At 51.7% G+C, this 11371-nt stretch overlaps 1 protein-coding gene across 1 annotated transcript; it reads left to right on the top strand.

Moving 5' to 3' along the window:
* The first annotated feature begins 5204 nt into the window (after window positions 1-5204).
* Window positions 5205-10113, top strand: IRX4 (iroquois homeobox 4). Its single transcript, XM_053981439.1, has 5 exons — window positions 5205-5353; window positions 6292-6543; window positions 7212-7318; window positions 8298-8620; window positions 8811-10113. The coding sequence occupies exons 1-5, from the start codon at window positions 5309-5311 to the stop codon at window positions 9581-9583; spliced, it is 1500 nt and encodes a 499-aa protein (XP_053837414.1). The 5' UTR covers window positions 5205-5308; the 3' UTR covers window positions 9584-10113.
* Window positions 10114-11371: the final 1258 nt, after the last annotated feature.

Here is an 11371-nt window from a genome sequence, read left to right as displayed (position 1 = left end):
CAGGTGCCCGTCTCCTGTGCGCAGGGCTACGCCGACGTCCCAGCCCGCCTCCTCCAGCGGGAGGGAAACAAAGACGGCGAGAGAGGCAGGGAGAGTTGCCTGTAAGTTTAGCGCCTTTCAGTCGTGACTCGCGGAGATAAATGATAGTTTGGAGGTGCGCGCAGTTAATCACCACCACGGCTGCCGTACAGCGTGTGCAACCCGCAGATCATTAGGTTAAATGGAGGACATTCGTGTCCTTCCAGAATCAATGCAATTATTGTTGGCAACAAGGACAACAATTGGAGTGGCAGCACTAATTTTACTAACCTGCTATTAATTATGGTGTCCCCCACGCCCCAGACGGCGTTTATAACCCGCGGAAGCAAGCGGCTCTGGCTGCTTCTGTTTTAAAACGGGAAAAGTTGGAAGTGGAATGCCTGGTCGTGTTGGAAAGTGTTAATCAGTGGGAAAGAGTGTGATCAGTGGAACTATTCACTTGAGCGTCACTCTGGTACAGGGGGTTAGTGAAGTGGCTGTGGCGCCTGGGGACCGAAGGCTCCGTGCCGCGCCGCGCAGGTACCGCGCACTGAGACATGTCTGCGTTAGCTCCCCGCAGCTCCCTGCCACGCCAGCCAGCGCACACCAGAGGAGAGAAGCCCTGCCATGGCACAGCCATCGCTACCAGGTTTTAACCGAAGCCTGGCGTGATCGCAGGTAAAAAATTTCTTCCTTTGGTGGTGATGCCTGTGAGTGTGTGTATGTGTGTGTCTCTATGGAAGCGGGGGGTGGAGGGGAGCGGTGGGGCTTACCCCCCCCCCCCCCCGCCCCCCCTTCTCCTTCGGAGCCTGCTTTAGCAGCAAGGCAGCTGAAAACGAACTGCTGGAGGGAAGAGAAACTATCCGTGATGAATCATTTGGCTTTGTGCAATCTTTACCTAGGACAGAGGGTAAATGTATTTTAACATACGTGTGTTATTTCTTGGGAAGGGGGTGTGGATATGATATTCAGCGAGCACTAAGGTAAGGTACTGAGTCAAACTTTCTGGATTTTAAGGTGAACTTTAAAAAACAGAATTTGACCTTGCAAGCAGGAAAGTTTTACCTTCGCAGGGAAGTAAGTTGAAGCTGTCGGCTGCCAGAGAGCTCAAAGGTGGTGGCGTCTAAATGCCTGCGGATCTGCCGCACTGGGGGTACAGGAGCTGAGAAAGGAAGTCTTATACAATCTTTGCTTTGCTAGTGAAGGCGTAGTTGCAATGCTGTGCACCGAGCAGGTAAATGTGGGCATGTTGTAAGATCCATCTATAGCCATAGAGCAGCTGCCCAGGTCGCAGCATTTACTTCTCTTGCTAAAAAGTTTTGTGTGTGTGTGTGTGTGTGTGTGTGTGTGTGTGTAGGTGTGCATGTAAGAGAGAGAGAGAAAAAGACAGAGAGAGAGAGAGAGAAAATGCTGGCTCTAGTTCTCAAGTGTGAAAAGTTAATAAATACAAAGAACAGAATGAGCATGTGAGGCCTTTCTGCTTTAATCTAGATTGTTTGCCAAGAGGATTGAAGACTTACAAAATGAAAGCATTCAAATGGATAGCTTTGAACAAACTGATTTTGCATGTAGTTGTAAACTGAGTAAATTAATTAGCAGTGCCTTCTTATGCAACTGTTCTGTTGGTCATCATGGCTCTGCCAATCCCAAGCCATGGCATGGGTTTGTGCAGGTCAGAGGCATCGTCTCACTGTCCCTCGATTCAGAGTGCAGGAGGTGCAGTTACACCTCAAATTGGGTCAGGAAAAAAAAAAAAAAACATATTTACTGCCAATAGTAAGTTTATGGGAGCTAACCTACTTGAAAATATTGTAGGCAGCCCGGGGTCCCATGTCAGATTCCAAATGGGCAACATGTAGTGCTTCACAGCATTTGTCAGGCGGTGTCAATGTTGCTTTAAGTCTGTAACATGAAAACAAAGCAAACTTTACTGAAAGAGCTCACTAAAGTCTGTTTAACCCATAAGCAAATTCTGTTGCTGAATTATTTCCAGGGGTGGCAATAACCCCTCCAAAAGAGATGATGAAAATGCAGTTAGTAAGTGTAGCTTCATTAACTGCCTCTAGATCATGTCCCTGAAGACGTCCATCAAAGCCTGAGTCCTGAAGAGGTTCTGTTTTACCTGCTGTGGCCTGTTCCAGCATCACGCTCTTTCATTCTCATTCCATGTTTTTACAATAAAACTTGTATAAGCATTGGCTCCAGGTACTCAGAGGAAAAGCTCATAATCCTGGGAGAGAGACCTGGATGAGCTTTGGATGGGAAATACCTGCTTGCCTGAGTGTGCAGGCTGGTTCTGACCAGAAGGGAACTCTCCAGCGTTTCCTATTGATCATGATGGGTTTCCTTGCTCAAACTTTGAAGAAAGCTGTGTGTGATTCTTTCTCGAAAGCTGTTAACTGCATTGTACAGGAAAAGGGCTTTGACGAGGATCAATTTTTATTGCACAGCAAAGACTTGCATTTTCCAAATGCTTAAGGATATAGCCCACAGCATTAAGCGTCTTTGCTTGGATTTGAACAGTGTTACCTTGTTTATGTGCAAGAGCCACAAAGGTTATTTTAAATCATTGTGGGGCTTAATGCATGTTTGTGCTCTGGCACCAAAAATTTAAGATGAAATATAATTGTGTTGAGTTTCTTATCAACAAAGGGCCATTATTTGTAGACTGTAAGTGAAACAAGACATCAGCAGTGGGGGAGGACGTAATGTCAGCTTTCAGCATTTAAGGTTATTAAGTTTTTTTGTCGCTTTTTCTTTCTGTTTGTTTGTTTTGGTGGGGGTTTTTAAATGACTGCTTTCTAGGGAATACAGATTGGAACTGACACAAAGCTGACCGGGGGTAAAGTAATAGAGCAGGCAGGCTGCAAAGAAAAATGACAAATAATTATCATGATTAATACAGGAAAGTTCAGTGTGAAAATTGGCATCAGAGTATTTGCATGGCGCAGTGAAAGGCAACTATGATATATAAATAGACAAGGACTATAAATATTGAATTTCTTCTTGTATTTTAAAGTTTAATAGACTCATCTAAATATCAAAACCTGTAGTGCACTGTGGGCCACTGAGGAGTTGACATCTGCAGTGGAAAAAAAAATAAATAAAAACTAAAAACACAAAAAGCCCCACAACTCCAGGACATTTCCCAAACTCTAGCCTGGAAAACTGGGAGGACTTCTTCAGGCAGTTCTCCAGCTCTCCCAGCTAATTATAGTGCTTTACACCGAGCCGCTCTTGAGATAAGTGCAACTATTTTCTTCCCTAGCACCGGTGAGTTTTATTCCGAAGCTTAAACAAACATCCTCCAGCGCAATGGGCACAGGAGGCAGAGGGAGCAGCACGGAACACTGCGTGCAGACCATTGTGTAAACACTGGGTGTCTTTTCTTCCCAAACAATGCAATAGTCCGTCAGCACTCCACACAGAAGGAAGCTGCTAGTAAAGAGTCGGTAAAAGTATTATTATACCTTGGCAGCACCGGGGTATAGTGCAGGAGGAGGAATAGAGAAGCCCTTCTATAAAAGAAACCCAATGGCAAAGTTATTAATATTCTCAGAAATAAAAAGGAATTCGCTTTTCAGGTGAGGAAAGAAAAAGCACTTTCTTCCCATCCAAAAATCAATACGGAATTCCAAACCGATTATTTATGTCATTTGATTCCCTTTCTTTATACGTTTCTCCCGGCTATAGATACTGAGCTGTCAGGATAATTTGCATGTACTGTATCTGATATCTTTTATTTGCAAACACTCTAAAGCGCCATAAAACGCCTCTCGTTGTAGTCTAACTCGATCTGAGGACTAGTATTTTCATCTGTAAATTAAAGCAATTACGCAGCAGATATTATATTATGTGTACTGTGGTCTCCAGATAGTCATCAATCACCCTCAATCGAGCTGTCAGTGTGGGCAGATTCGTTTCTGGGAGGCAGTCTTCCAGCTGGGGAGAAGAAGAGAATATCATCATTAATTAGAGTGTGACCCTGGGGCTATTCACATGTCTGAACCCAGGAATCTCTCTGAGCAAGTCTGCACACCATGGAGCAGCGTTCGACTGCACCAGCAGCCCAGCTTCAGCCTCGGAGCTGACTCCTCCGCTTCCTCCGTCCATCCGGGGGCTGCCTGCTTGCCCTGCCTCGGTGGTACCGGCCGTCGGGGGAGAGCTGCTGGGGCTGCCAGCATCTTCCCCCCACGGCCCGTTCCCTCCGAGCGTGCAGCAGGGGGGGATTGCTGCCTGCCTGTGTGTGGGGGGGTCCCAGACCCCCAGAGGGTAGGGAGGCTGATGGCAGCGGTGGGATGGGTCGGGTAGAAGGGGGTGTTGGGAGTTAGAGATGGGATCAAAGTCTTTTTAACGTGAAAAGTCACATCTTTTCCATCATTCCCCGGAAGACGCTTGTAGGGTTTTCTACCTGTAATCACACGCCTGGAATAAAAGCCGAAAAGAAAAGGAGGATTGCTTATTATGTGCTTTATTGTCAGCGTTAGCGCTAATTTTAACTGTTGATTAAATCTTAAATGAAGACTCAGTCGTGTGTCCCTTCATATGTCTTGTTTGTAATTGAGACTAATTATTACTGTGGGGTGGGAAGAAGCAGCTGCTCATTAATTAATTTCTAATTAAAAGTGCTTACTAGCCTTTCAGTGACTAAGGAGGGTGGGGAAAATAGCTGATACAACATTGATCCTTCAGATTAAAAACATTCATTTCCTTCCCTTGCCCGCAGAAATATATGTGTTGCAAGCAGGCGTTGCCGCTACTGAAGAGCTTCCCAAACTTTTCTCCCCTGTTAGGCAGGCTGAAGGCGATGCTGGAGAGTCTATTTTCCATGCCAGGGAAACGATTCCCGAAAATGAGTGTTAAACTTACAGGCAGTTTAATTTGAGTAAGTTTTGTGTGACGTCAGAGGCTCGGCTCTTTTAAAACAACGTGCTTGTGAGCTCACGCATTTGTATCACTTTTCTTCTTCCCACCTTTTATTTTTCCGTGGGTGCAAAGTATTTATTTTTGCCGTCACGTCTGCCAGCCTTGGAGCCTACATGTAACAATTATTTCTGTGTCGTAGCTGTAGTGGGGAAGGTGCTAAAATCGCCGTGCATATTTAAAAGAAAAAAAAAAAAAAGTTTAAGTTTTCGTGTAAATAAATTAAATGTGGTTCTCTGCTTCATCCTATAAGCATCTAGGGACCTGTGGTTACCAATCAATTGGTACAACAGAGCAGAGCCAGGCTGCAATAGCGTGCAGATCAGACGCCTCGCCTTGTTTCTAGATAACTGGGAGCCTCTGTACCATGTCCTATCCTCAGTTTGGCTACCCTTACTCCTCTGCACCCCAGGTAAGACTTTTTGCCTACCAACGTTAATTTATTGAATTTCAGTCCTTATCGATGCCTTCCGTCCGGGATGAGGGCGGCAGCGATCCTCTTCCTGCATGCGGTAGCAGCAAAGCAAATGCTCGCTCCACAGCTTTCCAAGACGCCCAAGTTCTGTGTCGGGCACCAGTTTTAAAATGGGATGAAACACGCGGGATTTAGGGTGTTTGGGGGTGATAAAGACGCGTGGGAGATGATTACAGAGATGAGAGAGGTGAGAAGGGGATCTAGAGATCCCCAACCCCCACCCGCACCCCTCCCCCTTTTTTTTTATCTTTCACGATTAAATTCACAGTTTATCAATTAAACATGGATGTATGGAGGTCCGGCCCGTAGAAACAGAATGGGATATTCTAAACCATCAGGTTAATAACAGATGCGTGCGTGGCTGCTACAAATCTGCAGTCAAAATAAATATGCATGAATGACTTCGAAAAAAAGGGTTTAAAAACGCAGATGGGAATCATTGTGCTGCAAGAGGAGAAAACGGTGTAAACCCCAGTCTTGTGAAAACACCTCAGGAAAAGTTAGCTTTTAAATGCAGAGGGCCTGAGGAATGTATTATAGAGGATTAAACATCCACAGTCACGGGGCGTTTGGTTGTTGTTGTTGTGGAGTCGTTCTAAAAGAACTGATAAAATACTTGCACCTCTAAGCTTCTCCAGAGCGTTTCTATCACAATTGAAGTAAAATACGGCAGGGGAGGGAGGAGGGCAGGCGACACCCTAAAGCTATGACCTGATTTGGGAAAAAAAAAAAAAAAAAAAAAACACAAACAAAAAAAAACACCTAAACAAAAACCCACCAAAGCCACACAATCTGAAAGCAACCGAACCCAAACTTGGTTACACTTTGGGAAGTTCTCCCCACCCCGCCCTCAGCACCGCTCTCTTTCCCTCCAGTTCCTGATGAGCACCAACTCCCTGACGACCTGCTGCGAGTCCAGCAGCCGGACGCTGGCTGAGACGGGGGCGGCCGCCTCCGCCCAGACCCCCGTGTACTGCCCGGTGTACGAGAGCCGCCTGCTCGCCACCGCCCGACACGAGCTCAACTCCGCCGCCGCCCTGGGGGTCTACGGCGGACCCTACGCCGGGCCCCAGGGCTATGGAAACTACGTGACCTACGGTACCGAGGCTCCCGCCTTCTACTCCTTGGTAAGACGCCCCGGGGGATGCTCGCTCCCTCCCTGCCGTCGGCCCCACGCTCCCCCCGTGGCCCGGGGGCGGAGGCCGCTCGGCGGGACCCCCTCCCCGGGCGGGGGCAGCCCCGGACGCTTCTCCTCCGCCCCGCCGTGCCGCACGGCGCTCCCCGCGTCCAGCCCCGCGGTCAGCAGCTGTTCCAGCCCGGCGCTCGCTCCTCACGGTAACGCAATTAAAAGTCGCGCCTGACGAGCTGGCGGCCGAGTGCGGAGGGCCGGTCCGGGCGGGCAGTTTAGGACGACCCAGACCCAGGCTTGTAAAAAAAATGATGCGGTCTTCCCACACGGCCTTTTTTCTTTTTTTCCTTTTTTTTTTTTTCCTCTTTTTTTTTTTTTTTTCCCTGCACCGTAACAGCGCGAGTTAATGTCCCTATTGATGTCGCCGGGCGCCGCGGCCGAGGGGCCCCCGGGAAGATCCGTCGCGCCGCTCCGGGACGCGGGGCGGGGGAGCCGGGCGGCGGTGCCGGGCGAGGGCCGGGCTCTCCCGGCGGCGGGGGCTGAGGGCGGCGGTGCCGGGCGAGGGCCGGGCTCTCCCGGCGGCGGGGGCTGAGGGCGGCGGTGCCGGGCGAGGGCCGGGCTCTCCCGGCGGCGGGGGCTGAGGGCGGCGGGCGGTGTCTCTTGCAGAACAGTTTGGACGCGAAGGACGGGAGCGGCTCTGCGCATGCGGGCATCGCCCCGGCGGCTGCCTACTACCCCTACGATCACACCCTCAGCCAGTACCAGTACGACAGGTAAGCGCCATCCCCAGCCCGGCCCCGCTCGCTGCCCTCCACCCCCGCCACCCCCCTCCTCGCCATCGCCTCCCCGCCCCGCCCCCGCCAACCCCGCCAACCTGCCTCCTCGCCTCTCAGCATCTCCCGGCCCCAGGCATGTCGCCTCCCATTTCCCACACCGACACAGGGTCCTCCGCCCCCCGGGCGGGCGATAGCGCGGGGGCAATCCCTCTTATCCGGGGCGGTAATCATCTTTCCCTGTGCGGAGCCAGGCTTGGGCATCCCGTGTATATTTATTAGTTTTAAACCAGCGCAAACCCCCTTACACACCGCTCCCAGCTCTGAGGCCCATTGGGCGCCAGTGACCTTTCCTGGAGGATGTGCATTAAATATTCAGTCGCAGCCCAGTGTCATCTGCGTTAGGTTCCTACAATTTCAGGAACAAAAGGGTAGAGGAGATTACTAATAAAAGGAGTAAGAGGAAATATATTTCTATTAACACTTACACCCTGGGGTCACCCCGACGAATTTTGTTTGGGGAGGACTAATAAAACGAGAGGAAAGTGGTATTTCTGTGAGTTTGCAAGCTGCTAGGATTTTCCTGATGCCCGAAATGTTGACATTGACTTTAGCGCAAATAAAAGCAGACGATTCCTTCCCTCTTTCTGCCACAACCGCCAAGGCAGAGCAGAAATTTGCATTGCCCGCTGCTGCTGTTGGCTGAGCCCTTCCTTCTTGCTTTCCTTCCTCGGCCTGAACTCTCTAGGCTGGTCTCCCTCATAAAGCTGAGCTGTCCTCATCCCTCTTAAAACCGAGCTGTCCTCATCCCTCTTAAAACCGAGCTGTCCTCATCCATCTACCCCCTCTCCGGCCCAGCTGCGCTCCGGGGGGTGCCGCAGGCAAGCGGCCGGGCTGGGGCTCTGGGACCCCGCGTCGGGCAGGTGCGCAGAGGGTGAGAGCGAGCTGTCACATCCCGGGGCCTTCCCTGTGCCTGCAGGTACGGGACGATGGACGGCGGGACGCGGAGGAAAAACGCCACCCGAGAGACGACCAGCACGCTGAAGGCCTGGCTGCAGGAACATCGCAAGAACCCCTACCCCACCAAGGGCGAGAAGATCATGCTGGCCATCATCACCAAGATGACCCTCACCCAGGTCTCCACCTGGTTCGCCAACGCCCGCCGGCGGCTCAAGAAGGAGAACAAGATGACCTGGCCCCCGCGGAACAAGTGCTCTGACGAGAAGCGGCCCTATGAGGAAGAGGAGGAGGAGGAGGAGGAGGGTTCGCAGGAAGAGACGATGAAGAGCGGGAAAGCCGAGGGTACCCTGCTAAAACCAGGCACTTAGCGGTGCGGCCGCGGGGGCTCGGCCGGCAGCTCGCCCCCGGGGCGGGCCTCGCTGGTGGGGGCGGCCGAGGGCCTCGCTGGTGGGGGCGGCCGCGGGGCAGTGCGGCCCCGACAGTGACCGTGTGTCTTGTTTTTGCTGTCTCTTCCCCCGCCCCCGCCCCGCAGAACCCACGGGCAAGGAGGAGAAGGAACTGGAGCTCAGCGACCTGGAGGACTTGGACGCCGCCGAGTCGGAGAGCTCGGAGTGCGAGCTGAGGCGGCCCTTCCCACACCCGCTCCCGCATCCGCATCCGCACCCGCTCCCGCTCCCGGGCGGCAGCCACCCGCCGCGGACCGCCGAGCTCCCCGCCAAGATGCCGCCGCCGGCTGCCGCCAGGGAGGAGGAAGAGGAGGAGGAGGCGGCGGCAGAGCGGGCGCGGAGCTGCCTGAAGACGGCGGCGGAGGAGTGCGGCCCCGACCCGCTGGGCGCTCGGCAGCGCGGCTGCGAGTCCAAGATGTGCTTCCAGCAGGGGCAGCAGCTGCTGGAGGCGAAGCCCAGGATTTGGTCCCTGGCGCACACTGCCACCTCCCTCAACCAGGCCGAGTACCCCTCCTGCATGCTGAAACGGCCGGGGGGCTCGGCCGCCGCCGCCGCTCCCGCCCCGGTCAGCGTCATGGACAGGCACCAGGACTCGCCGGTCACCAACCTCAGGAACTGGGTGGACGGGGTGTTTCACGACCCCCTGTTCAGGCACAGTACTTTAAATCAAGCCCTGAGCAACACAACAGTTTCCTGGGCTACCACCAAAGGAGCCATTCTGGAAACGGGCGCCTTGGGACGCGCGGTGGGGAACGGCGCCAATGTGCTCAAGGGGCAGCTCTCAAACCTGGCCCACCATGACTCAAACAAAGAGTTTCTGGCGTTTCCCAAATCAGGAAGCAAAATGTTTTGTTCCTAACAGGCCCGCCGAGGGGCAAAGGACTTTCTAACGCTTGAAGAGTCAGCTACACTGAAAAGAGACTTGCAAGAGTTTAAATTTAAATATAAAACTTTTTCTTCTTTTTTTTTTTTTTTTTTTTTTTTTTTTAACAAACAACATAAACGAGGATTTAAAGTTCAGTTTGCTCAGTTCAACGGAAAGACTTTGCTCATTGCTGTTCTGAACATTTTCTCCTGGCTGCGACTTTAAGGGATCAATGTCGTGAAAGTTATTTAATTCCATGTCCAAAAAGCACGTACTATAGTGTAGACCTACTTTAAAAGTTTACATCCGAAAGTTTACAAACGGGAAATTTTAATTCAGATTTAATTTAAGGCATGCCGACATTAGTTGTAAAGACTTTTCGAGAGTTTTTCCTCCTGATTTCCTTGTTAGCATATAATTCACAAACAGCACTTCTACTAAGTTTACACCTACTGCACAAATTTATCTTGACAAAAAAAAATATGTTAAAAGGTATGCACACTCCAATAAATTGTCTGTTTCAGAGGTAACACAAGTGGTGGCGTTTTGCATTGGGCAACAAACAACTTCTATGTTTCAAATTCCCCTCGGAGCCGATCCCGGTAATTCCAAGGACTGTCAACAGGCTGCCGGGAGAGGGGAAGAGAGGCTCAGCGCAGCGCTGCCGCGGCTGATACTGGGCTGCGCTCCGCGCCGGCCGTGCCTCCGCGGGGCAGCGCCGGGCCCCCGCCGCCTCCCGGGCCGACAGCGGGGGCTCCGGCTGCCCGCCGAGGCCCGGAGGGGCGGGAGCATCCCCCCTACCTCCTCCCCTCCTTCCCGAGCTGCGGGCGGGCGGGGGTCGGCCCCCAAGGGCCGGGCTCTGCCGCGGCGTCGCCTCCGCCGTGCGCGGAGCAATTGATTCACATGGAAAATTTGATCTTTTAAAGAACCGTTTTAGCTTTCCAGCTCCTCTGCCAGTGCGGAGAATCGCTGATCCGCCATGAATATTTCAGCACTTCAGTACAGATGCTTTACCGTTTTGACATTAAATAGAGTGCAGCCAACAAAAAGAGAGGGAGGAAGAGCGCTCTCGACGTGTGATTCAGGAGCACTCGCAGCCAATTTACCACTTAGATAACAGGCGCTTAAAAGATTTCATTTCCTTCCCCAGAATGGGAACAAACTTTACTGATCCCCGGACCGGGAGACAGGGAGAACTGCTGGAAAAGAAACTACGAGGCAATAATAGATCCCGGCTTACCCGGGCCGGCCTAAAATCCCTGAGCCTCGGCGCCCGGGGCGGCGAAGAACCGAGAGCACCCGAAGGACCAAACTGACAGCGGCACAAGCAGAAGAGCCTTCCTTGCCTCCCAGCATTCTCGCCCATCCCACCCCAGCGGCTCCCCGTCGGTCCACCCCCCTTCACAATAAATAAATAAGAATACAATAAAGGGGGAAAATATACAAAGGGAACTATAAACGCAACAGAGAAAACACTCATCCGAAATATAATATACTTCAGCCTGTGAAGTTTCTAGCGAGACCTGTTAGTGCAAGGACTGAATAAAGGAATCCAGGTGCGGAGATCAGATCAAGCCCTTCCCCTCTCTGCGAGCAGCCGTAATTGGATTGTATCCAGTCATATTCCCTGTCATTGTATTGACTTTCGCTCTCTTGGATGATATTATCGAGATCACTGAACCCCTCTGCTGATCTGGCTGTCAAAAGGCTCAGACAGGAGCCCCCGGCCTGGAAAACGTGCATCAGCCGAGATAATTTGAAGTGAAATTTTCATTTTGACAG

Source organism: Vidua macroura, chromosome 1 (assembly GCF_024509145.1).
Source record: "Vidua macroura isolate BioBank_ID:100142 chromosome 1, ASM2450914v1, whole genome shotgun sequence".
Lineage (NCBI taxonomy): Eukaryota > Metazoa > Chordata > Aves > Passeriformes > Viduidae > Vidua > Vidua macroura.
The sequence above is the reverse complement of the archived record's forward strand: the minus strand, read 5'-3'. Positions and strand labels throughout refer to the sequence as shown.